Source organism: Diachasmimorpha longicaudata, chromosome 5 (genome assembly GCF_034640455.1).
Source record: "Diachasmimorpha longicaudata isolate KC_UGA_2023 chromosome 5, iyDiaLong2, whole genome shotgun sequence".
Taxonomy (NCBI): Eukaryota; Metazoa; Arthropoda; class Insecta; order Hymenoptera; family Braconidae; genus Diachasmimorpha; species Diachasmimorpha longicaudata.
The window spans coordinates 381,343-406,809 of record NC_087229.1 but is presented as its reverse complement, the minus strand read 5'-3'; the positions used below and the strand labels follow the sequence as shown (position 1 = coordinate 406,809).

Sequence of the window (25,467 nt, the reverse complement as noted above, 5' to 3'; positions counted from 1 at the left end):
CATTTAAAATTGACATTGTGGACTTTAATCACTTTCCGGAAACCATCATCCAAAAATTCAGTGAAAAAAAAATGACTAGTGGTCTCATTCCCTGGCTGCGCTCACTAGCCCGCTATACTGAGAAAATATCACTGGATGCTGTGACATCTCTTCCGATAAATAGGATGCCTCTGCATCATAAAAATACGAATGAAAACGAACGCCTGAAGAATTATAAATCATTTAGTTTTTGAGGGTTTCAAAACTCCGATAGACCCAAGCAAGTGAAACTGTGTATTTTAGTACTGTAATGTCACACGTAAAATTTAGGTTTTTATTTATAAAAAAAAACGAAAATTTAACGATGAAACTCAGTAAATTTAATAATTTTTAAGGTACAATACGTTGAGTTGAATGTTTTTTTTATCGAGGCATTGTACTCATGAAAACTGTACCGGTGACATCACCACACTCCATAGTTACTGTTATAGGGAAAAAACAGAATTGAATGAAATAAGAAGGTTAATACGTTTAATATGCTAACGAGTCGTTTATTATTTTCAAAAGTGTTTTTCCTTTACATTCGTTATTTCCCTTTCACAACATAATTGTGACGTTTTCTTGGGGTGAAAATGTCACAACATATGACATTTATTACGTCGTTGCCAGACCCTTGAGGAAGTTTGCTAGCTTCTGAGTCTTATAATCAGTCCTCAATTGGATGAAGCTGACTAAAGTTGCTCGATCCAACATCGCCTGCAGCAAAAAAAAATGAGAAAAAATTTTCAGTCAAGATCAGAAATGATTGACGACATGAACATTGGGAAATAAAAATATTTTCCCATTTGCCGTGAAACTCTAGGACTCACCAGTTGATCCCCAGTGCACACTTGCATAAGATTCGCAGGTTTCACCAATAATAAATTACACAAAGCATGAAGAGTATCGAATAATGAGCTAACGATTCCCACACCCAACTCCTTGACACATTTTCGATACTCATTCATATCGCAGATAGCACACATGGCCCCAGCAGAGTTGAACTGGAACCCCTGGAGATGTTCATAAATGACCCTGTGAAACCTAAGACAATATTTCATTGCAATTAGTTATTTAAGTCGCGACGCATTATTTGAATTGATGGTGATAATTATATGGTGGGTTATGTACTCCTCTTTTCAGTCGGAGATGATGTTTTTATTATATAAATTAGGTTTCACTATTTCGATTAACTTAGAAGAACCTTTTAATTGCTTATGATAATCCGATCCTAATTTATATGAAGACATTCGTTGTTTCCCATATTAAAGAAGAATTCCTTTCAGAATCATTTACTTTCTTGGGGGATTCATTTTAATTACGAAGGAATGAAAATGTCCAGATAAAACTATCTCTACCTAAAAGAGAATTAAATTCCAATAAGTGATTAAAAGCTACTCTTAATTTGATCGAAAAAGTGAAAACCGATTCATGCGAGAACAACAGCTCTGATTTTTAAAAAATGAGTACTTTCTACAAGTCAACATTAAATTCTAATAATGGATTTGAAATGATGAGCAGGTGCGATGATAAACAATCCTTTAAAACAGCCTCTTAATAATTCAAAGATAAATGTTTGGCTGCTCATACATTTAGTATTTTCAGGTAAGTCAACTAGATATACTGATGACAAGTTAAAGCCTTCATTTGATACAAAACCATCGATTGAGTTAAGTTCATTCAAAATCAGGGGCAGCTCAAGTGCATTTTTTCCCACATTACAAATTACGGTATGATAACGAGGATAATGTCATAACTCCGTTTTTCCAGATTATTATTCTAAAAGAAGATTGTGTTTCAACGCAGAACTAATTGTTTGAAAATGCAAGCGTGATTGTAGTTCTCTTGATAATTTCCAATGAGAGTTAACAAATGTCAAAATCGAATGTCTGCGATGCTTCTATTCGGAAGGACAAACATCATCATAACTTAGTCCAAAAATACAATTGTGGCCATGATTCTTTTTCAAATATTTTACTTCCGAAACCAGACACGCAGTGTTAATCATTTTTTCAACCTAATACTCTCTTAAGCTCATCCTCGAATATGTATTTCCACAATTTAGTCCCTATTCTATATAACCCTTTTCCCATAGAACAAAACAAAATTTGAAATTTGTAAATTGCCCGATTTTTAATGAGATATCTCCTATGAACGCTCCTATACTATTCATGCCAGAGTTATGAATAATTTCATAAATTTTACTGATGTTTTTCCCCCCGTCAAATACGGAAAATTGACAAACCTGATTCCCAGTTCCGTTAGAACATTCTCGCAATTCTTTCCATCGAGACTGTCCCTTATATGCCTGATCATGCTGGTGACATATTGAACCACAGCTAAACAAGCCGGAGTGCTTAGAGTGTCGACATCCCCCTCAGGTTTGAAATCAGTCTTCTTCTGCTCACTTTGAAGGTACATTCTGACCCATCCGACAATGGCATTGATGCTCCTGTCCAGGCCGGTGTCCAGCTTCATCTCGATCTGCAGTAAAACCGACTTCTGCCTGGATAAACAGTCCCCATGCTTCGGTGTAGAGATCACCAGTGGGACGATACTGTCGTTGAATTGCTCCTCAAGAAGTTTAACGATTACGTTGCACTGCCGTGCTATCCTGAAGAAGTGAATGTCAGGGGGAGTTCTACTCTCTGGAATGGGAACACTCTGGAGACCCAGCTCGAGGGCATAGTCGACATGCTCGTTCATCAAGTGCTGGAGGAGGATCTCCAGTATCATGAGAGCATTGAGAGGCAGATCTGCTGGCTGCGAGAGAGCCTGACACCTCTGACAAGCGAGCTTCGACCTCTGGAGGAGGGCTATGGCGAGCTCCTCCGAGAGGAACGTCTCACCACCGTAGTCCTCTATTTGCGCAATGTTTATGTTGGTCCTGGTACCCAGTACTGCTTGAATGTCACGTCGGAGCTCCTGAAAGCCACCGGTCTGAAGTTGCTTCTTCTGATGATTTTTCGACTCATAGTATTCGATCAGAAGGGCTGCAGATTTTTCACGTAGGGCTTTTAACTCGATACTAGAGGAGGGAAAAACAATTATCTCAGTTCCAAGATGTTTTTCTCTTTGAAAAATAGCGATAAAGAAATTGGCTAAAATGGTTTGGCTAAAATTGGCTAAAATCTCATCCTAGATCTTGTAAACGCACTTTGTACGTCCTTTGAAGTTTGCCAAATGGACATAATAAGTTATAAAGTTCTCTTAATATTGTTTTAAAATATCATATAGCTTGTCTAATACATCAATGAACCTATTTACAAAAAACCATCAAGATCTTTACTTTTTTCCCCTCCCTCATAATGCAATATATCCTTCAAATGAAGGAAATTAATTTTATAAAAGTAAATTTACCTTGGATAAGTATCCAAATGCTTTTGAAAAATATTTCTCGTCAATTTAGTCAAATAAGCCTCATCAGTTCCCAAATCAAACTGCCTCAAGTCCATGGACAATTTCGTAGTTTTGGAGTAAAGATCATATAAATTACTCAAATACTTGTCGGAGTCCGTTTGATCAGCTAGCTTTTTAACTGCACAATCCTGCAGTCTGAGGTGATAAATATTGAGGATAAATTTTGCCATGACTTGTTCAGGGTTTGAGAAGACTTGCTGTATGAGTTTGTAATTCTTCTGGCACATGGGGATGACATTGACGAAAACATCCTTGGAGCCGCACGATCCCATTCGACTTTGCTCAATGAACGCATTTATACATTCCGAATAGCCCTTGAAATGCGACAATACACTTGCTAATTCCTTCATTCGCTCTGCATCATTGCTGTTGTGGGCCCGGACGAATTCGTCGATCAGACTCCGCTCGATTTCGTCGTATTTCGAGGCGATTTTCTCCTTCGCTTCGTTGAATTTATCAGATGGGAGCTCTTGCGATATTAAGTGGAGTTTTTGGATCACATCTGCTGCAATGTCCAACTAAAAGTCACGAATTAAAAGGTAAAGGTCAGCTAAGAGCTATCATATTACTGTTTACTAGAAAAGCGGAAACATGGTTTTATCCATGATTGTGATAAAATATTGAAATGTTGTATGAAATGGTGGACAAATAAAAATTTCAAAAAACATTATTTTAGTGGGTGAGAAATTCCGATTCGTTCAAGACGGTCACACAATCATCGTATAATAATTAGTTATATGACGATCATTATAGGATCAATAGAATATGAATTAGGTTTCACTGTTTCGATTAACTCCAAAGGACCTTTTAATTGCTTATGGGAATTCAATTCTTATTTATATGAGTACATTGGTTTTCCCTTATCTTAAAGAAGGATTCTTTCACAATCATTTGCTTTCTTGGTGGGTCCATTTTAATTACGGACGAATGAAAATCTTCACATAAATCTATCTCTACCTAAATTAGATTTAAATGCCAAGAAGCAACTAAAATCTACTCCTAATTTAATCGAAAACATGAAAACAGACTCATACGCGGAGAAAAACAACCCTTATTTTAACGTGATGCGTCCGTTATACAAGTCAGCATTAAAGTCTAGTACTACATGAGAGATGATGAGAAGGTGCCATGATAAACAATCCTCTAAAATAGCCCCTCAATCATTCAAAGAGAAATATTTGGCTACTCTTACATTTAGTATCTTCAGGTGAGTCAACTAAAGGTACTAATCTAATTTACTTAAGCTGAGTTAATAGTGCTCTAGTTTAGTGAATTTATAGTTTCCATTTAATAGAAGACCACCGGGTGAGTTAAGTTTGCTCAAAATCAGCGAATCGCCATCAGGTGCATTCTTCTTCCCGACATTACAAATTACGATCACGTAACCGAATCCGTACGAACTCCGTTTTTCTCTGATATTTTTATCCCATAACTAGATTGATTTTCAGGGCTGCAACGCCAATTGTTCGTTAACCCGAGTGTTATTATGGCTCTACTTATGCTTAAGGGAAAACCATCGAAACGAAAATCGATAGAAATGCAAAACCTCTTGTTCTTTTAATCATATGATTGAACAATCGATTATTACAAATCTTCCTCATAACGTCATGAATGGAAAAGTTAAAAAGTAAACAATAAACACATTCCTCACCGTCGATTTGTCTGCGAAAATGGGATCAGTCAATGGTCCAGGGCTCAAAAATTCAGAGAAGTGTCTCATCAACTTCTGAGCCTCCACGGCCCGAGCCCTGGGGGTGTTAACACTCTCCAGCTGATCCCCCAGGTGAAGTACCTTTGTCGCAACGAAGTTGATCCGCTCATCTAGCTGATGAAATAGTTCCATTGCTTTCTTGTTTTTTTCCTGCAGATCAATAATCTCCAGAGTATGCCTAGTGTCCTCCTCCTTGAGGCCAAGTTCCAGCTTCTCACACTTCTTCTGCTGACGCTCCTCGAGGACCTGAAGGTCCTTGATGGCTCGGACAAATGTCTCGTGTACCACAACTGGATCAAACGAGCCCTTCAGTCCGTCCACCACTGAATCATTCACTGTTCGCCAGGCTAAACGCTCCACAAACTCCTCAGGATCGAAGGGCTCCTGACGAAATGATTCAATTGTTAGGAATTTTTGTTTTCATTAGTTGAAAGTTATCACAAACGCGTGGACTTTTACCAACTATTTTGTCGTAAGAATTCTCCAACAACCACGCTTATGTTCAAATATATCTCAGGAACATTATTTCAGTAGCGAAGTGGTAAAATGAGATTTGAGTAATCTCTTGATCGAGTTTTTTAGCAATATCTCCGAATCTAAGAGCGATATCGGAATTTTCATAATGATATTGGTTCGAGTACTCAATTCGCCCTAGAAAAAATGTTTTAATAAAAATTTTGGTATGTTCCCTAGATTCCAAAATATTTATCAAAAACTGGCCGAGAGTGAAAAGTGATTCATTTCGATTTACTAATTCGCTACGGATTTTCTAGATTCTGGGAGAAGAGAATTCGAAACTTGTAATTTTTATTCTTTTTATTAACAATTGTTAATGTCTACTGTTGGTCCCACCTGTTCGAGCTCCTTCATATACTGTTGCAGCATCTTGAAACCCTTTATCGTTTACAAAATCACATTTATCTTTAATACCTCATCTTCCCGGACAGTGAATTAATTTTTTCGTTCATAACTGTTCCTCGCTTTATTTGGAAATAACGCCAAAATGGTCAGAATGTCATTTTCAGAGGTTAGCTTGATATTTTGACATTGAGGGGCGTCGCCAGTGAAGATTCCATATTTATCGACCCGAATCATCTGTGAAGAAACAAATCCATCGTGCTTGTTTACATCTTCAGTCGCTCTAGATTGTTGGTTTCAAGTTTTATTTGGCGTATTAAAAATCACCATTAGATTGTTGAATTGACTGCTATGATGTCGGTGAGACCTGGTGAGTCGATTTTTCTTGAGTTGTGGGTTATTTGAACAGGTTTTACGGAAATGATAGTGCATTGAAGGCAAATAACCTCACTTTTTCCATTTTAATTGACTTGTATCGGTTCACAGACAATCCTCTGGGGTTGTCCTGGCACGACAGCGCTTGGATCCCCATCCTCAACCCCAGCAATATCATGGACTACTTCTCGGAACGCAGCAATCCATTTTATGATAGTTCTTGCAATAATGCACTCATTAAGATGCAGAGGCTCAATCCCGAACAACTTCAGTGAGTATTTTACATTTTAGTTTGGAAAATCATTCTTGATACGCTGGTGATAATTAAGGGACACGTATTCACGATAATTTTGTGTACATTTTTCTACTAAAAGATATATAGGGGACCTTAGATTATATCTGAATGGGTTAATGGAAGAAGATGAAAAGCATGTGCAGACGTAAAACTGTAAACGTACGCTGAGAGAAGAATTTTGTAGAATGGGACGATTATTTGTTAACTCGTCCACTCGGTCTTTCCTTGTTTAATATTGCCAACCAAATAACTTATTGATGTAACGAAATATGTCGGCACGTAGGGGACTGTGTAATTAAATTGTTTGCTTCAATCGTTGCTTCTGAGGGCTCCAAACATGAACCTCATGCTTCTATCAAATGAGGGGTCGAATCGTATATTGGTTCGCATTCTCTGAATATTTCATGGAATTTTAATAGTTATTTGAATGTGTCCTCCTGCAAATAATAATATTAAATAAATTTGCAAAATAAAATTGCAAATTTATTAATCGTGAATGGAACCGTAAAGTTCGATTTACTTAGACTATCAACTAACTCACGTTTTTGATCCACATATTTTGGATAATGCCCAAGAACGTGATCAAATGTTTGGCTGGGCTCCACAGGAGCAGCTAGGATAATTGACTATTACAACTCTTTCCAGGGAGCCTGCAGAATGATAATGGCTGGTTTGAATTCGATTGACAGTTACTATTGTCTCTCTCGGGAGTTTCCAGTTATTATAGCAAGTCTTAGTACTGTCCCTGTAGTAGGGCTGGAAAAATTATGTCTTTTTTTTCTCTATTGACACTGGTTGCCTTCTCTATAAGTTTAGTGGAGGTTTCTCTGTGTCGTTCACATTTCAATTGATTTCGCAAATCCGTGAATAGGACTTTGAACGCATTTGAAAAATTATCTGTCGCTTCTCTTGCAAATTCGTCTGTTGCCTCGTGTCCTTCTAGTCTACAATGCGAGGGAATCCACAAAATTGAAATTTCGTTTTGGCAAATTTTCACTTTTATTTTATTCATCCGTTCTGTAACCTCGATAATGTACGGGTTTCCATTTTGTTACTGACTTTGAATCAGGAAATTAGAGAATTTAGCGATTAACATAAGTTCTTTTAATGAGAATACAATTCTCTGGGGAAACGTCTTCAGCATTTTTCTGAATTCTAACAAATAGTAATTTTGTCTTGTCCTCATGTAATTTTTAGAAAACCATTTTATATTTTGAAAACTGATCTGGAATATTTCTATTGTCTAGGAACATGACAGGAGTTGAATATATCCTACTCCACGTGCAGGAACCGATTCTGTACGTCATCAGAAAACAAAATCGCTATTCACCAAGCCAGGCTACTCCTCTCGCTGATTACTACATCATCGCTGGGGTTGTATATCAAGCACCTGATCTTGCGTCTGTTGTTAATTCAAGACTTGTGAGTTCACCTTAACCAATTGTGTCTAGCCTCATAGATGGTAAAATTTTCTAATTGTTTTTTTCCATCTGATTTTATAGTAGTAAATATGCATGTTGAATGAAAAAGGTATAAAAAAAAGTATTTTCCTTTTTTAAAAATGAACGAACCAGAAAATAATAGATAATTTTACTTTCGGACATATGAAATCCAGAGATTGAAATCATCATCTAGATCCCAGATGTGCTCATTTACGCACGTTATCTAAATTGTGAACATTTCAACTGATTTTATGTCAATGCAGCATTCTCAAAAATGACAAATATGTAGTTTTCTAAAACCAGAAATAATCGCGAACTTTTTCGAGGGCCTTGGTAGATGAAAATTTGTAAATCAGTGAATACAGAAAAAAAATTAAGAAAGGAGGATGGAATTAAAAATCTTTCAATTCTCCGCAGACAGGTCATTAATTAAAAAGCAGTTCCTTGCAATATTTTTTTTTAATTCAGAATTTTTAGGGTCCGCTTTTATCATGGAATAATTAACACTCATGAAAAAAATACTTGATTTAAAATTATATGGTCAACCAGCTATCAGTTCAGGGAAACCGTCTTCTTAATTGATTAGCAACATACTTTGCAAACAATTTTTTTCGTCGTAAGTCCTCATTATCTCATAAGAATATGATTAAAAATTTCAGACAGTTTTTAAAAAATTTTCCAAGAACCGAATTTGCTTCTGAATGGAAGCTTTTTTCATTAATAATCGATATGCGAAGTACTGAAAGATTTTCCAATTCATCTTCCCCCTCTTTCCCATGTTGTCGTTGGCAATGACTCATTTCTAATTTCTCCCTCTAGTCATTTATTTCTTGATATTAATTAAGAGGGCCTTCGAAAACGCTCCTTATTTTTTTAATTACAAAAAATATATATTCATAATTTTTAGAGGTTACATACTGATAAAAAATTAGTTGAAAATTACATAGCTTTGTAGATAAAGAATCAGATAAGAAATGGTATAGATTGCTTTCGAAAAATAGTGTAGCCGGGCTTTAATCATTTAGACGTAGAAACAATAATTTTTGTAATTAATCAAGGTTGGGAACTTTTTTTTCATTCATTTCATGTTAGAATTTAGTGATCGAATCTTCCATGTTTTAAATTTTCCGCAGTTGTCCACAATTCACCACCTTCAATCAGCTTTCGAAGAGGCCAGTGGGTGCTCGCGATATCACCCAAGCAAGGGCTATTCCTGGGACTTCAAGAATGGAAAATCCTTGGCAACAAAGAAGGAAGTTCCTTCCCGAGAAGAACCTAGCTCTCTCTTCCAGCGCCAGCGAGTTGATATGCTGCTTGCTGAAATCACTAGGAAATTCCCTCTGCCTGTACCGAAACCAGTGCAGCCGCCAGCAGATCCTCGTGAGTAAAATGTGCAAATTGAAATGAATTTAGGAATCATTATTAATATCCCCTCATTCTTCATGTTTTTTTTATAAATTTCTGGGGAACCGCGGATCAGATGGACGTAAAAAAATACCGTTTTTGGCTTTTCTCATTAGTCTATGATTCAACATTTTTATAGTCGTGCGTCTATTTTCATAAATCTTTGATAAAGTTTTGTAAATTTTTACAAGAGCTTACTGAGAAATTAGAAAAATTCTTCCATGATCATGAAACCATGGTTTCTTCTAACCATGAAACTCAAGAATGGTATAATTGAATTGCTTCATTTTCCCCCAGATCTATTGGAATTGCATTGTATTTTTCTTTGTCCAATATATTGGAAGCCACCATTTTTATTGAATCCACGAGAATTATTAATTATTAGAGTTATGAATATTTTTATTTCGATATAATGCAATAAAAAAATGTTTTCACCCAAGATTTTCTTTCTGTGGATTATTTGGCGAATCTTTTGGTTTAAAGATCTCTTTGGGAGATTTTTTTTTATAATTCAAAGCAAGATAACTCGTAGGAGTTATTTACACCTTATATATTATACAAAATATATTACCCGACATTCTACATTATATTACATATCGCACTTGTTATATTTTTAATTTGCAGTTTAGGAGCTAGATATGTATTATTTATAAAATTGCTATTTTGTGTGAAGCCAATAGCTTTATATTTGAGGGGGATTTTTTACTGGAAATTATTCTGACTGACAATAGCCCCACGAATAGTTATGACTACAAATATTCAGGATGGAAATTGGAAAATCGTGGATTCAAACCTCGTTTCTTTGCGCATTGTCTTGTAATAATTCCTAAATTCAGTTCATAATCTCTATCTATTCGTCACTATTTCAATGCTAAATTTATTCTTCTAATACTAATGTTTCAAATTTTCCAGCTGTTGAACTAAAGCAAGAAAAGACTGATAAAAAGGACATGAGACCTCCACCAGAGAAAAAACCACGCACTAATTAATAGAATTAAATATAAGAACATTAATTATATATAAATGTAAATATCGAATGATTTTGTGCATCATTCTGTATGAAAAACGGATGTGATAGTGATTGACTCGACACATGGGATGGATAATTTTTTTAATCGAAATATATCTTAAGTACATTAAAAACTTATCATTACTGTAGAATTAGCTCCTCCATCGAATCACTTAAGTAGAACTAATAATCGATCAGTAGTTAATTCTCTGAATCCATTTGCCTGAATCAAATTTATCACCCAAGTTCTTTTGATTAAATTCGATCAGTCAAAAAATTTCTGTAGTTTTGAACACTTTCCGAAATTTTCCGGCCCTGCAATGCAATTTTGCAATCTTGATATCTAATCTTGATGAAGTCAGGAATTTCAACATTAAGGATCAACTGTCAGGAAGAGCCCATTAGGCTTTGACTTCAAGCATTCCATGCAACTACATCAGTCCTCGTTGCTGGCTTCCCCCCGAGAAGCTGGAGCCCTGGGAGTCGTGGAAATACTTTTTTAAATTGTCTGCTACGAGTCGCTTGTTATTTTTATGAAAAATCCATTCATCGATCGCTCCCACACTAGAACTATTGAACATATATAGCACGAGAATTTTCTCCATCAGCCGCCGTTGGCAAGCGCTCGGTCCCCTGTGATGTTCTCCAGTAAAATGTGCGAACATCGTTCATCATAGTAGATCGAGTTTTACTTGTTTTTTAAATTTCTATTCGTTATTTATCTCTCCAAAGGGAGCATCGATTTCGCAAAAAGCAGATAAGGTTAGAACTACCCCATTCGAGTTGCCTTATTTATTGTAAATCCTCGCACCCTTCAATAAGTTCCTCAATATAAATCACTAACCACGACAAAATACGTTCGCAATTTACTTGGAGCAATTGCTGTCTAAGTGCAAGGTAATGTCTAATCCTACAACGCCAGCCAGTATTCCCAAAATAAAGTGATTTCGTAATTTCAGACATTGCCAACGCTGCCAAGTTAAACATTTACCTGTGCCTTGATAATTGTGTCACGAAGTATTGAGCTATGAAATCGGTGAAATTGTCATCTGGATATGACATGCCAACAGTGGGACTTGGCACATGGCAGGTAAAATTCGTTAATCTGATAATCAATGACAATGGTGGGCAGAGAAAATATTTGCTTTATTCCTTCAAGGCAAAACCTGAGGAAATCGAAAGGGCAGTTGCAACTGCACTGGAAAATGGCTACCGGCATATTGACACTGCTTTTAATTACAATAATGAGGATGCCATCGGCAAGAGTCTAGAATTATGGTTGAATAATGGAGGAAAAAGGGAGGAGTTATTTATTACCACAAAGGTCCAAGGGGGCACTATTATTTCAGTTCATGACAATTAATCTTCTCGAGAATTCGTCTTCTCATTAATACTATTGATAATCATCTTTTAGTTACCTCATTATGGGAATCGAGCAGCAGAGGTCGAAAAATATCTCAATTGGTCATTGGAGAAATTGAAGTTGGACTACATCGATTTGTACTTAATTCATATGCCCTTTGCTTTTCTTTGTGATGCTAGTGGTTGTGCACCAGGAATTAATGACGATGGGTCTTATGAGTTGGATTTGTTGACTAATCCTGTTTCTGTTTGGAAGGTAAATGTTTTTATTAGGAGGCAATGATGTAGAAATGTTATGTTATCATTTTTGATGATGAATCGTTGGAATTTAAGTTGTCAGTTTTTTAGTTAGTAAATAAGGTTTAAGCGGTTATTGTTGAGACCTTTTTATTTTTCGAGGTTTTTACGAATTTCTGATAAATGGTTTATTAAATCGGCATGAAAAAATAGACCGTTTGTAAGTTTTATTATTGTTTACTGACTCACGAAGTTTCATCCTTGGGAAAATTTTTCTTATCGTCTTAGCGAATTTTTGGAAAAATTGACCAAACCTTTTTCCAAAAAATTACAAAAATAAGCGCATGACTATGAAAATTAAGTAACATAGTAACATTGAATAATGAAAACATCTGAAAACTGTCGATTTTTTCATGTCTATCCATGATTTTCGAGAAATGGACCAAAAATATGAAAAATGAAATACATCTCTATTGACCACTGAATAACTTATCACTCGACAATTGATCACAGGAGAATTAGATAACCAAAAAATATATCATAAGATATATTTTTGGGACCAAAAAATTACATAGCGTTCCACATCTTGTGACATCATAGGAAATTATTGGATAAAATTTGGGATTAGGTAGGAAGGGAACGAGGATTAATCTCGATATAATTTTACATGAAAATTTTACTGGAAAATATGATAGTCCAGACCAGGATTTGGACCTGGAATCTTCGGATTACGCAATGTATGCTTTCACAAGTGTATGCTTCCATATCTCAACAAGATAGTTAGAATTTGAAAATGACCAAGGTAATAATTTCGTGCGTCCGTAAAGAAAAACTTTTGTCAAGTAATTTTGTAACTATCCACGATGACGGGCAATTGGTTCACAAGGAAGGACTCAAATGGTTTTTGCATTTCAAAGTTTTGACCTCCATGTAAAAAAACCTCTGGATCAATCGATCTGGTTGAAGTTAATTTGAAAAATACCATTCCTGTTAATTATGATAACGAACTTGTTCTCCGAAACCTGTTAACCCATTGATTATGACCGGAGGAATAATACCCGAGAATTTTTTATGCCATTTTTGCGGGGACAAAACCAAATTACTGACAGGTGAACTGGTCTTCTTTCCAATCAGTTGTATAGGCGCCCTCGCGACGAATATAAAAAAATAATGGAATCGGTCAAACGGTTAAGAAGATATCGTCGAAAAACTATCTTTGAAGAATCGGTATATCTCCGGAACGACCAAACGAATGGAGCTGAATTTAGTCTCAAAATTCCACTGATGAAAGTACTTTCATTTCACTAATTGACAGCCAAAAGTTCAGCTTCGTTGCCCCCACCGTTCTCGAGTAACAAGGACAGTTCTGGACAAGTCTTTAGAAACATGATTTTTGGACAATAGTTTACGTGTTTAAGCATTTCCAAAGAAAATTATGGAATCGAAAAAAATCACGGTTACAATGCTTCCCCTCAGACGGAAAAGATCAGATGTATTTTATAAAATGCACTGAGAACAAAAATATTTTTGGTCAAATATAGAGACAGAAATGAACTGTGTTCACCACTAGCAATTAAAAAAACAATCTGCTTAGTAAAGATTCATCCATTTGGCAGCAGCATAATTGATTAGCCAGTAATAGCTATAGTAAAATTATATTCAAAGCAATGTTCACATGTTTTTTCATGTTCTTTATTAAAGCAAATGGAGCAGGAAGTGAAGAAAGGCAAAGTCAGATCAATTGGTCTCAGTAATTTCAATGAAAATCAAATTGATGAAATATGGAATAACGCAGAGATAAAACCTTGCAATCTCCAGGTAATATCTACAAGCCTTATTATAGTTTAATTAGATAATTGTAAATAATTACGTATTGTTGGCAATTTAAAGGTTGAACTGCATGCATACCACCAACAAAAATCTCTCAGAAATTACTGTGCTAGTCACAACATTGTCGTAACGGCGTACAGTCCGTTAGCATCTCCAGGCGCAAAAATTCATTTTCAAACGAAGTACAACTACAGCTCAGACAAATTTCCAGATCTTCTGGGGCATCCAGTAGTTGAAAAAATAGCCAAAGCTCATGAGAAAACAACAGCACAAATTTTACTGAGGCACCTACTGCAAAATGATGTTATTGTCATTCCAAAAAGTGCCTCACCCCAAAGAATAGCTCTTAATATTAATATATATGATTTTGAGTTGAATTCAGATGAGATGGCCGATTTGAATGCTCTAGATCGAGGCGCTGAAGGACGAATTTTCACATTTCTATTTTTCAAAGGGTAAATTATGTTTATTATTTTCTTGATTTGAAATTTATTGAATATATTAACTGAAAATTGATAATATCCTGATTATTTCACAGGGTAGAAAGACATCCGTTATATCCCTTCAGGGACGAGTTACAATGAATCGTGAAATGGAAAAAAAATTATAAAATAAAGTAAATGTACTAAAAATATAGTAGATAATGAGTTGTAAAAAAATGTTTTAAAAATTATCAACATTTACATGAGCCTGTAGAGCATTTTCCTCTGCATTCGATGTTGCAATTCACCTCGACGAATCATGGTAAAGATGACTTTGTAAATAGATCGTTCTGGATATTTTTGTTTGAGAAAATCGCTCACAATATTTAGCTCTGAAACTTGGGTACCGACGGCAAATCTGCGTTTAAGTTGTTTCTCAATTCGTGCAAGAATCTCGTGATCCTCATCAGATATGAAGCCCTCAGCGCCAGCCAGTGAACCAGACATTGCAGCATCAAGTGTTGATACTTGAAAGAGTCTCAGAGCCTCATCGACATGTACTTGGGTAGCAAACGGTTGCAATTGCATTTTCGCAAGTGATTCTGATATTCTAATGACAGCTTCCAATTGTCGCACTGTTATTGGAATTGACATTCTTTTGTCAGTATCCTTTTCATGTGCCTGTGTACCAGCGCGCATCATAACATAATGATTCTTCAATTTTTCTCCAGCTTCTTTGTTCAATCGTGGACCACATCGAGTTCTGCAGTAATAAATATACTTTTTGAGAAGATTAAGTGATAATTCACCTTCTGGTAATTGTGTAGTCAACTGTCCAGCATTAGTGTGCAATCCCATAACATGTTTGGCCAATGTAATATCTCGATTTTGTTCGTGTTCGTCTTTAACGATAAAAATCATATCGAAACGTGAGAGAATAGCTGGCATAAAATCGATATTTTCCTCTCCCTTTATGTCATCCCATCTTCCGAAAATTGAATTAGCAGCAGCTAGTACTGAACATCTTGTATTTAATGTTGTTGTAATACCAGCTTTGGCGATGGAAATCGTCTGCTGTTCCATTGCTTCATGAATAGCCACTCTATCGTCTTCCTTCATTTTATCAAATTCATCGATACAAACTGTTCCACCATCAGCTAACACCATTGCTCCACCCTCCATAACATAATTACGACTGATCGGATCACGAATTACAGAAGCAGTGAGACCAGCAGCTGAGCTACCTTTTCCCGATGTGTATATTCCAATGGGTGCAACCCTTTCAACAAACTTGAGAAGTTGAGATTTCGCTGTACCAGGATCACCAAGAAGAAGAACATTAAGGTCACCTCTTCTGCAGAGGCCGTCAGGCATTCTCTTTCTCGAGCCCCCAAACAAGAGACAGGCAATTGATTTTTTAATATCTAATGCACCAAATATACTTGGAGCAATGCTTCTTGCTATTTTATCGTAGATGTCTGGCTGAGCTGCTAAACGCCTGAAGGCATCCTCGTCTTCATTGGTCAACGGCGGATGAGTTCCACTGCCATTATCCTCACCATCAATTGATATACCAATGACCCTTATGTACGGTGCACGAATGCCAACAAGTGCCTTTTCCTTTCCTCCTCTTTTCCCTCCAGATACCTTTTTTATCGAATATATACCAAGGATTAGGACCCGATTACCGGGTACAACACGATCGCAAAGATAACGATCACAGTACAGTTGTACGTGCCTTGGTATTTCACCTTGAGGAATTTGATCTGGAAGTTCCTGAAGTTTCACCACTTGAAAGTCCACGCATTTGCACTGATCGGGCATCACGAAAAATGGGTCTAGAGGGCATTTTTGTCTTCCAGCTTGCTCCCTAAAAGTCCAACAAACATCAGTATTTTTTATCTTCTCTTTTCTGGAGCATTATTTCAGGGAATTATGAATTGTCGAGGACACAACTTACGTTGAACATTGTCGAGGCAAACTGTATCCCTCTAATCCAGGCTTTATTGGAATATTATTTTGAGTATTTCTGCATGATCTACATTGAATTGCAATTTTCGTTGCCTTTGATCTGATGCCTGATGCAGCAACTATTATCCCGGGTATTTTCACCAGTTTTGAGACGATATCGGGCTGCGGATTAAATTAATATTTTACTCCTTGTTATTAGATTAATTATGAATGATTATGTAGTTTACCTTGAGACCACGAAGGGCTGACGCATGAGCATCTGACGACAACAAAATTTGTATATCTTCAACAGTTTCCTCACCACTGGGTCTTGGGGCAGTCAATTCATCAGCAACATCTTTGGCAGCTTCTTCAAACACTGGCAAATACTCGGTTGGTTGTTTATAAATTTTTTCAGCCAAACTTTCATCAAAAGCCGCCAAATCCTCGAGATTTACCACCAACCAATACTGACCGAGATTGTAATTACGTTTGAGACAATCTCGGTATTTGTAGTTGAAATTACCCTCATGAAATTGTCTTATGAATTCTTTATATTTTTTCTTGAATGATTGGAGTTTTAGCTGATCCTCTCGGGTCTCATCCGGTGCAAAATTATCCGAGAAAAATATCTGAGGGTTATCGAAGTCATTCATTATTACTAATTTAATGAATAATATTTAGCGCACAAAGTACTTAATGATTGCTTTTTATTAATTGGTAAACAAATCAAGAACACTTTATAACCCCAATGTTGCAACTGAACAAAGCTCAACAGTGGTCAACCGCTCTAACAACGCTTGTTTCGGCGGGATAATTTTATGTTGTTCATGCCGCCATCTAACTAATAGAATTTCAACTATATTCATTACCAACAATAAATTTTTCTTCGGTGGGAGGGGGAGGAGGTTATGAATGGAAAGCGAGCGAAATAAAATTCAAACGTCTATGATAATCATAAAGGTCTTTGATACAAAGGAAAAATAAACCCTTTTAGTTTATTTATTGTTTATAATACCGAAGAAAGAACAAAACCGATTTCCAAGAGTATTAATCTTGTCAATGTCCGCCATAATGGTTTCCCTTCTATGAATGGTAAATATATTTTATTTTTATCTATAAATAAAATGGAACGTTTTGCATCCCCCAAATAATTATAGAACAATTCTATAATTATTAGTGATTATCATTTTCAATATTTGCTACAACATCTTGGCTCTACTGATTGCTAGAAGATAAAAGATATCGGCAGTTGTCATTTGTAGAAATTAAAACATTGAATCAATCGTCCAGATTAACCGCAAAAAAAACAATTGGAGCGATTGGGGCGAGGGAGGGGGATTCATTGTACCGTATAAATATCTGGAGATAGTGAGTATCAAAACAGTGGAGCTCTGATCGTTGCTGACTTGGGAAGGCATTTCACCAAGATACAATGGCGAATCCGTGAGTATTATCATTTCATCTTCCTCTCGAAATATGGAGAATGAAATGATTTTCCTATTTTCTTTATTTATTTAAAGTGATGTAGCCCATGTAAGGGTTATTTACACTGTCATTAATATTATACTAGCTATTTTGCAGTTTTTCCCTTATGGCCAAATTCGATTCAGATTTCTATATTTTTGTCTGTTTCATCTGTTGATTTTCCTGCTTCGAAAATGTTTTGATATGTTATATAAAGTATTAATATTTGCTGTATCATTTCAGCTGCTCAACAGTGATTTTCTTCATCATCACCTTGACCTCCTGGATAATTTCAACGAGTCTCGTCGCTGGGCAGGAAAATGTAAGCACCACCACTTATACCAATAATTCGTTATTGGCACGTGCGAAACAACTGTTGAATAAAGTTGATGGAGAGTATGGCCAGTGGAATAATAAATTAACTCTGGCCTCTTGGAAGTACGCGTCAAATTTAACTGATGCAAATCTTAAAAACCAAATCAATGTATCGGCACAATTTGCTGATTTCGTGCGACAAATGACGGTGGAAATAAATGATTTCCCATGGCACGGTATTGAGGATAAACAAATTAAAAGACAATTTAAAAAATTGTCGAGTCCCGGTGCGTCGGCCCTGCCCAAGGACAAGTACACTGAGTACAGTGAAATCATCAGTAGAATGGAAAATATATACGCAACAGCTAAAATATGTGACTTTGAAAATCCATTTAACTGCAATTTGGCATTGGAGCCGAACTTGACAGAAATATTGATAAAGAGTCGTGATCCTGATGAATTGAAATATATATGGACGGCATGGAGAGATGCAAGTGGAAAAAAAATGAAAAATTATTTTATACGATACGTTCAATTGAGCAATGAAATAGCCAAATTAAATAATTACACTGACATGGCGGCATATTGGATGAAAGATTATGAAGCTGATGATTTTACTGAACATATTGAGGCCCTGTGGCAACAATTAAAACCTCTCTATCTCCAAATTCATGCATATGTACGACATGCTCTACGCAGAAAATATGGAGAGGATCTTGTCCCCAGAGACAAACCGATTCCTGCACATCTTTTTGGTAATATGTGGGCACAAAGTTGGGGAAATATTGCTGATATAGCAACACCTTATCCAGGTAAACAACTACCAGATGTTACTGATGCTATGGTTCAACAAGGTAAGATTTTCCATTTAATTTATTAACCGAAGAATAACGCGGTCCTTGTTAGTATTTATTATTAATTAGCGTTGGAAGTCAATTTTGTTATGGAATAAAAATACAACGGAAAAATCATTTTTATTACAGTTTGAAAGTACCACAGATAAACGGAATTATCATATTATTCTTGTTTGTTATGAAATATTGGTGATCATTAGATGAGGATGGAGTATGTTCTCTATTCGCAGTCGGAGATGATGTTTTTATTACATAAATTAGGTGCCACTGTTTCGATTAACTCAAAAGAACCTCTTAATTACTTATGGGAATTTAATTCTAATTTACATGAAGACATTTGTATTTGCCTATATTAAAGAAGGGTTCTTTTCCGAATCATATCCTTTGTAGGGAGCTTCATTTAAATTATCTTCGCATAAATCTCTGTCTACCTATGTCTATCTATGTCTAAATCAGAATGAAATTTTAACCAGCAATTACAAGCTACTCCTAATTTAATCGAAAAAGTTAAAACCAGTTCATACAAGAAGAATAACAGCTCTGATTTCAAAAAGATGAGTCCTGATGATTACTGATGTGAATTTAAAGTCTTCATTTGATACAAGACCACCGAGTAAGTTAGGTTTATTTAAAATCAGTGGTGTGCCGTCAGGTGCAAATGAATCACATTCTTCCCGATATTAACAATCAGGGTCACATAACAAGGATAATATCATAACTCTGTTTTTCAATGATATTTTTATTCTATAACAAATAGAAAATCTCTTGTTCCTTTAATCATATGGAATCTGGCTATTTTCTCAGGATCAATTACTGTGAATTTCTATAAAAATGAAAGTCGAAGCAAATGCCAAACCCCTTGCTCTTTTAATAATAATGGATTGTTCATTTTTTGAAATTAGTGATATACGGTAATAACAATGCAGACCATGCTAATCGTAAACTACTCCCTATTTAGGATTGAATGCCACTGCTATTTTTCGAATAGCAGAAGATTTTTTCACCTCCATTAATCTCACCGCAATGCCCGACACCTTCTGGAATAATTCCATCCTGGAAAAACCCGACAATGTCGAGTTAGTTTGTCATGCAAGTGCTTGGGACTTCTACGATGGCAAAGATTTTCGAATAAAACAATGTACCAGAATTAACATGGAAGATCTATTGACTGCCCATCATGAAATGGGACATATACAGTACTTTCTTCAATACCGAAATCAACCAACTGTTTTCAAGGAAGGAGCTAATCCAGGCTTTCACGAAGCAGTTGGAGATACTATTGCTCTGAGTGCATCAACTCCAGAGCATTTGAAAACAATTGGACTGCTTGATGATATACCAACGGATAAAGAAGCAGTTCTCAATCACCTCTACATTAATGGACTTGAAAAAATAGTATTTCTTCCATTTGCTTATATGATGGACAAGTGGCGATGGGGTGTCTTCCAATCTCATATACTCCCTGACACTTACAACTGCCAATGGTGGAATTTAGCTGAAGAATTTCAAGGCATTACTCCACCTAGTCCACGTAGTGAACAAGATTTTGATCCTGGTGCTAAGTACCACATAATTGCCAATGTTGAGTACATCAGGTACTTTGTCAGCTTTGTAGTCCAATTTCAGTTCCACAAAGCCCTTTGCATTCAAGCAGGACAATATAACCCATCAAACGTAACGGGAAAATCATTGAGCGAGTGCAACATTTATGGGAATGTCGAGGCTGGAAATTTATTCCGGTATTTATCATTCAGCAATTATGAATGCTTTGAATCCTATCGACCATCCGTCGATGAAGGATTCGGATCAATCATTGAATTTCAAGTTTTCAGAATTTTTTTTAAAATTCATTCTATTCTTAGATCCATGCTGGAGCTTGGATCGTCGGTGCCATGGCAAGATGCTATGGAAAAAATCACTGGTCAACGAAAAATGGATGCTAGTGGACTTTTGGAGTACTTCAGACCTCTACAGCTGTGGCTCGAGGCTGAGAATAAAAAGAACGGGGAACACATTGGCTGGATAACGAGTAACAAGAGTAAGTTCTTTTGAGGACAGGTATTCAATTATTATAGATTTCCACGGTATTCAGGTTTATTTATTACGCTCTTTTTTCATTTCAGTTTGCGCAGCAAATCATTAATATTTTACACCGAGAGATACAAAAACTATAATATTGCCTACAAAAATGATTGGCGAATATGGAAGAAAAAGCTCAATATGTACTCAATACAATCACTGTGATTTGTTTTTTAATAAATATGAAATACGAAATTTTGACAAATTGTGTAAAAAAATAAAACCCTCCATGTCTAAAAAATCTGCAATCATACGGAAGAAAATTGATAATGGACATGATGACGAAGATATGAATTTTGGAATGAATTTTACCTACTTCATGATTTTCCACGTCCTCGGCCTCGTGTACTCCGTGGTTTCCCTTGGCCCTTGCTCGTGGACGCAGTCACGTTACTGGCAGCGGTTTTTTTAGCCTTCAAACAGTAATCAATCGGAGCATGAATATCGTTAACTGAACTGACAAGAAATGTCTATACTCTATAACGATCCGTGTCCGTAACCAAGGATTTTTCTTTGGTTTCTAGGTTTTTTCACCGACTTATGAGAGTTTTAAGTGGAAAATTAATTTTAAGGTTTCGCTTGAAACAGTCATTTGGGTATGATTTTTCAAAGTTCTATATAAACTCTACTGATATATCTATAGACCTTTTGACGTGTGTTAGTAGTTGTCTAAAATGGTGTATGATAAATTGAAAACTGTTACGCTTTAATAATTTCGCGTTTTTCCCTCAAATATAAAAATGGTCAAGTTTTTACTCTACTTTAAGTGCATATTTTTGTTTAACATGGAAATAGAGCAACATACCCTTGATTCCACCCCTGAATTATCCAATTATCATCATTTTTCATGACCTGAGACGTTTTAATGAGAAAATGAAGTTTCATGATTTTATTTTAAAAAATCAGGTATCATATTGCCAATTTGAAAATCTTATACTGATCTTTGTTTCGTACATTTTTACACAAATCTATAAATCCCAAATTTGGTATTTATTAATCTATTTCGAAATCCCAATGGACGCTTCTGTCTAATCTATGATAAAGCAGTGAGTGACATTTATGAATATTACCTTGACCATTTTATCGACATCGAGACTATTGTTCTCTTCATCAGACTCATCATCATTACTATCATCATCATCATCATCATCGACAAATCCATCATCGGGAGCAGTTTGACCTCTTTTCTTAGATACGGTTGATTTAACAACGAATGGCACTGGCGCTGAATGTTTATTATAATTCCGTGTAAAAGCAGCTTTGACTTTGGATTCGACGGACTGCATAGGGTCACGATTTCCAGGCCACAAAGAAACCTCAATTAACGAATCTAAATCCTCCCTTAACAGATGATAATGATTCATTATTTTCAATGAATCCTCAACACCCTCAGCTCCTTCAACAACAAGTGGCCTTGTAATAGCGTCCCTCATAGACTTCAAATAATCCATATTAATGGCTTCTTTACTAGCCCCCGTGACTAATCGCGTATGAGCTGTAATTTCTTGAAGCAGTCTGTCAAATTTATTACGCCGAGAATTTCTTCCAAGCCAAGTTGGGAAATTAATTTGACCTGTAATGTGACCAGACATCAGAGTACCAGGTATTACAGAAGAATAACACGCCTGCGTTGGTAAAAGTGACCACGCCATTTGTGAACGTATAGCTCTTTCCACTTGATCACCAAGGGACAAAGAGTCAGCACTGGCTGCCACTCTGTCCAATAATTCCGTTTTCGGTGCTTTTGGATTGACAGATAAATAATTTTCTTGAACAAACAGCCCAGCAATGTTGTAATCATGAAAGAAAAGATCACTTTTATCGTGAATTGTCATGCTCTTATGTTCATCAGCGCTGAAAACTTTTCTCACCACTTCCCAAGGTCCAAGCTTAAGATCTTTATTCAACTTTGATGATTTGTCTAGATGATTTTCCCTTACACAATTGTCTCCAATCAACATTGCAAGATGATTGATCACCTGACGTACATCTTGATTTGTCGCTTGAATGAGCCGATCCAAATCTTCAGTTGATATTTTAATATCTTCTTTGCAACACAAAGATTTCATGGCACCTCTAATTTGCTCAATTCTCGGCTTTTGATATCGCAGATCATAAACATAGTTGGCCAGAGTCCTCATTTTTGGATTATTTCGGTCGTTGCAAATGCACACTATTGGAATATCCGTTGATTTAATCAGAGCAATTAATTCTTGAAGGCCACCACGGTCTTCATTACCGGCCATACCGTCGACCTCATCCATGAGTAAAATGTGCTTTGTGGTGGTGGATTTATCCTTGGTATCACCAGTAGCATATCCCTTCATCGTTGTATTGGAAAGCAACCCCGACACTTGGTCCTTCAATAGTTTTTTATTACGAGTATCTGAAGCATTGAATTCCAATAAATCAAAACCTAATTCACTGCAAACAACTTGAACACTCGTTGTTTTACCAACACCTGGTGGCCCTGACAGAAGACAAGCTCTGAAATAAGCACCAGTATCATTTTTAGCGTACAATGATGGCTTTGTATGTTTGACATTGCTGGAACGGTTTTTATGCCAATTTGATAACCAATTGTACAGCTTTTTTACATTACTACTCTCCCCCTGCTGGCCAATTATTTGCTTCATCTTTGTTGGTCGATACTTCTCAACGAGGGCCTTTGCATCACCGAAGTATTTTGAATTATCAATCGATTCTGCTTTCGATCCCTCCTGAGGCTCCTTGACAATTATATTCGATGGTAATACAGGACTCTTCCTGGCGGGAGAAACTGGTGACGATTTTTCTTTCATAATTTTACTCGACTCTGATGGAGATTTATCTTTCTTTTCTTTGGGGAGAATTATATCGTGCGAATTTCCAGCAGGTTTACTGCGAATCAGATCCAGCAATTCATCCTCTGATATTTGTTTGATCTGCAGTGATGTTGCTTTGGCCAATTTGGCCTGGCCAGCCTCTTCACCCACCACCATGTAATTAATTTTTTTGGATAGCCCGGTTACTACACGTCCACCATATTTTTTAATCAAATCACTAGCTTCTTCCCTTTCCAGTGATTCGAAAACACCAGTCAACACGAAACTTAAACCAGCCAAACAATTCGAAGCACCGTCTGGAATGGATTTTGATCCAGGATTCCTGGCTCCACCTCTTGCCAGGTAAGCCTGATACCGTACTGATGCTTCCTTCTTCCTCATCACCCCTTCCTCCAAATATTCCGCTTCTTCTTCCGAAGCCTTTTTCTTGGGTTTTTTCTCCTCATGATTAATTTCAATATTTGAAGTCGGCTTTTTTGAGTGCACTTCCTTCTCATTAGGCAGCTTGACGGCCTTGGAGGTATTTTTCTCACTAACTTTAGATGCTTTCTTGGGTGAAGAGTTTTTCTTTCTACTATTGTGAGCAGTCTGATCACTATCATCATCACTAGTGTTTTGTTGGATTTTTGGCTTTTTTGATGTAACATCATCATCGCTGTTAGAATTCTTCTTTCTCTTGCCAACTGCATTATTTTCATTGACTGTTTTCTTGTGATTTGCTTCAATTTCTTCAATGTCCAGTGCTATCAAACTTTCCTCAAAATCCGCATCATCATCAAATTCTAAATCTGATTTCTTATTCTTAGTGTCTGGGAGTGTTGCTTTTTTTGGTGCATTTACTCTTTTTACTGGAGTTTTTCCAAGCATAGTCCTAATATCAACAGCTTTTACATCACTCTCCTTCTTTTTCTTTTCACTTGGTGAGGATTTTTTCTTACTCTTATCCTCTGAACCAGAGAGAATTTGTTTTTTAGGTATCTTCTTGGCAGGTATTCCAGATATTGTGCTGTGAATAATTTGTACGTCGTCGTCGTCATCGGATGAAATCACTGCTCGTTTTTTGACTTTTGATGGTTTAACATCATTGTTTGAGATTTGTCCTCTGGGAGATTTTGAAAAATACGATCTGATATCCTGAAATCATGAAAATAGCCATCTAACCTCAAAACAATAACCGTTATTACAAATCAAAATACATTGAAAAATAGTCTTACCCCCGACATTTTTTATCCAGTAAAATAGATCAAAAATTTATTGTTATTACACCAAGGTCGAATCGTTATGACAAATCACTGGTCAATGGCTAATTACATTTTCAATCAAATGCGTCACATTAAGACAGGAAAAAACTTATCGTTGGCATGAAAATTACGCGGTAACCGCACTGACGCCGACTCCGGTGGGAAAGAGAAAACTGCGTCTGGCAGTGAATTCAATTCTGATTGGCTGTATCATTTGTTAGCAATTCCCGCCAATTTATGAACTAGATCATTTTGAAATAAGCAAATTATTCAGAGACATCATGTTCTGTTATGCCCCAGATTTGGGCAATTGCGTTATTGTTGAATATGTGGACATATAGCATTGTCAGTGT

General features: G+C 36.3%; 6 protein-coding genes across 10 annotated transcripts; 3 read left to right on the top strand and 3 right to left on the bottom strand.

Annotated features, from left to right (window-relative positions):
• Window positions 1-177: 177 nt before the first annotated feature.
• On the bottom strand, window positions 178-6,142 carry Sec10 (Secretory 10). Of its 2 annotated transcripts, XM_064121700.1 has the most exons (7): window positions 6,002-6,134; window positions 5,609-5,800; window positions 5,090-5,533; window positions 3,379-3,956; window positions 2,264-3,046; window positions 849-1,062; window positions 178-735 (listed from the first exon to the last, which is right to left on the bottom strand). In XM_064121700.1, the coding sequence occupies exons 3-7, from the start codon at window positions 5,279-5,281 to the stop codon at window positions 634-636; spliced, it is 1,869 nt and encodes a 622-aa protein (XP_063977770.1). In that variant the 5' UTR covers window positions 5,282-5,533; window positions 5,609-5,800; window positions 6,002-6,134; the 3' UTR covers window positions 178-633. The 2 variants fall into 2 exon arrangements, with proteins under 2 accessions (XP_063977770.1, XP_063977769.1); XM_064121699.1 differs by lacking the exon at window positions 5,609-5,800 and having other exon boundaries at window positions 6,002-6,142.
• Window positions 6,143-6,235: 93 nt separating this feature from the next.
• LOC135162824 (mediator of RNA polymerase II transcription subunit 6) lies at window positions 6,236-10,666 on the top strand. Its single transcript, XM_064121707.1, has 5 exons — window positions 6,236-6,377; window positions 6,494-6,653; window positions 7,925-8,099; window positions 9,253-9,499; window positions 10,436-10,666. The coding sequence occupies exons 1-5, from the start codon at window positions 6,359-6,361 to the stop codon at window positions 10,510-10,512; spliced, it is 678 nt and encodes a 225-aa protein (XP_063977777.1). The 5' UTR covers window positions 6,236-6,358; the 3' UTR covers window positions 10,513-10,666.
• An 825-nt stretch (window positions 10,667-11,491) lies between these two features.
• On the top strand, window positions 11,492-14,650 carry LOC135162823 (1,5-anhydro-D-fructose reductase-like). Its single transcript, XM_064121706.1, has 6 exons — window positions 11,492-11,622; window positions 11,692-11,856; window positions 11,947-12,150; window positions 13,833-13,949; window positions 14,022-14,416; window positions 14,500-14,650. The coding sequence occupies exons 1-6, from the start codon at window positions 11,560-11,562 to the stop codon at window positions 14,543-14,545; spliced, it is 990 nt and encodes a 329-aa protein (XP_063977776.1). The 5' UTR covers window positions 11,492-11,559; the 3' UTR covers window positions 14,546-14,650.
• LOC135162818 (DNA replication licensing factor Mcm5) lies at window positions 14,463-17,140 on the bottom strand. The gene is made up of 3 exons (XM_064121698.1): window positions 16,582-17,140; window positions 16,344-16,516; window positions 14,463-16,253 (listed from the first exon to the last, which is right to left on the bottom strand). The coding sequence occupies exons 1-3, from the start codon at window positions 16,987-16,989 to the stop codon at window positions 14,642-14,644; spliced, it is 2,193 nt and encodes a 730-aa protein (XP_063977768.1). The 5' UTR covers window positions 16,990-17,140; the 3' UTR covers window positions 14,463-14,641.
• Window positions 16,831-25,271, bottom strand: LOC135162817 (replication factor C subunit 1). Of its 3 annotated transcripts, none has more exons than XM_064121697.1 (4): window positions 25,088-25,267; window positions 22,119-25,007; window positions 21,365-21,461; window positions 16,831-16,965 (listed from the first exon to the last, which is right to left on the bottom strand). In XM_064121697.1, the coding sequence occupies exons 1-3, from the start codon at window positions 25,094-25,096 to the stop codon at window positions 21,366-21,368; spliced, it is 2,994 nt and encodes a 997-aa protein (XP_063977767.1). In that variant the 5' UTR covers window positions 25,097-25,267; the 3' UTR covers window positions 16,831-16,965; window position 21,365. The 3 variants fall into 3 exon arrangements, with proteins under 3 accessions (XP_063977767.1, XP_063977766.1, XP_063977765.1); XM_064121696.1 differs by lacking the exon at window positions 16,831-16,965 and adding an exon at window positions 21,052-21,290; XM_064121695.1 differs by lacking the exon at window positions 16,831-16,965 and having other exon boundaries at window positions 21,052-21,461; window positions 25,088-25,271.
• LOC135162820 (angiotensin-converting enzyme-like) lies at window positions 17,252-21,243 on the top strand. Of its 2 annotated transcripts, XM_064121701.1 has the most exons (6): window positions 17,252-17,428; window positions 17,627-17,779; window positions 18,044-18,969; window positions 19,928-20,708; window positions 20,832-21,007; window positions 21,093-21,243. In XM_064121701.1, exons 2-6 carry the CDS (start codon window positions 17,769-17,771, stop codon window positions 21,110-21,112), a joined length of 1,914 nt encoding a protein of 637 aa, XP_063977771.1. In that variant the 5' UTR covers window positions 17,252-17,428; window positions 17,627-17,768; the 3' UTR covers window positions 21,113-21,243. The 2 variants fall into 2 exon arrangements, with proteins under 2 accessions (XP_063977771.1, XP_063977773.1); XM_064121703.1 differs by lacking the exon at window positions 17,252-17,428 and having other exon boundaries at window positions 17,620-17,779.
• Window positions 25,272-25,467: the final 196 nt, after the last annotated feature.

Bases quoted from the DNA above. Each gene is read 5' to 3' on its own strand.
- Sec10 (XM_064121699.1), bottom strand. From the start codon at position 6,034: ATGCTGCAACAGTATATGAAGGAGCTCGAACAG. The intron at 5,534-6,001 runs GTGGGACCAACA...TCATTTCGTCAG, and splicing joins ATATGAAGGAGCTCGAACAG to GAGCCCTTCGATCCTGAGGA. The intron at 736-848 runs GTGAGTCCTAGA...TTTTTGCTGCAG, and splicing joins TGTGCACTGGGGATCAACTG to GCGATGTTGGATCGAGCAAC.
- LOC135162824 (XM_064121707.1), top strand. The intron at 6,654-7,924 runs GTGAGTATTTTA...TCTATTGTCTAG, and splicing joins CTCAATCCCGAACAACTTCA to GAACATGACAGGAGTTGAAT. The intron at 9,500-10,435 runs GTGAGTAAAATG...CAAATTTTCCAG, and splicing joins GCAGCCGCCAGCAGATCCTC to CTGTTGAACTAAAGCAAGAA.
- LOC135162823 (XM_064121706.1), top strand. From the start codon at position 11,560: ATGAAATCGGTGAAATTGTCATCTGGATATGACATGCCAACAGTGGGA. The intron at 12,151-13,832 runs GTAAATGTTTTT...TCTTTATTAAAG, and splicing joins ATCCTGTTTCTGTTTGGAAG to CAAATGGAGCAGGAAGTGAA. The intron at 14,417-14,499 runs GTAAATTATGTT...ATTATTTCACAG, and splicing joins ACATTTCTATTTTTCAAAGG to GGTAGAAAGACATCCGTTAT.
- LOC135162818 (XM_064121698.1), bottom strand. From the start codon at position 16,989: ATGAATGACTTCGATAACCCTCAGATATTTTTCTCGGATAATTTTGCA. The intron at 16,517-16,581 runs GTAAACTACATA...TTTAATCCGCAG, and splicing joins CAGCCCTTCGTGGTCTCAAG to CCCGATATCGTCTCAAAACT. The intron at 16,254-16,343 runs GTAAGTTGTGTC...TTGGACTTTTAG, and splicing joins TTGCCTCGACAATGTTCAAC to GGAGCAAGCTGGAAGACAAA.
- LOC135162820 (XM_064121701.1), top strand. The intron at 18,970-19,927 runs GTAAGATTTTCC...CTCCCTATTTAG, and splicing joins TGATGCTATGGTTCAACAAG to GATTGAATGCCACTGCTATT. The intron at 20,709-20,831 runs GTATTTATCATT...TTCTATTCTTAG, and splicing joins GAGGCTGGAAATTTATTCCG to ATCCATGCTGGAGCTTGGAT.
- LOC135162817 (XM_064121695.1), bottom strand. The intron at 21,462-22,118 runs GTAATATTCATA...TACTGTTTGAAG, and splicing joins ATGTCGATAAAATGGTCAAG to GCTAAAAAAACCGCTGCCAG.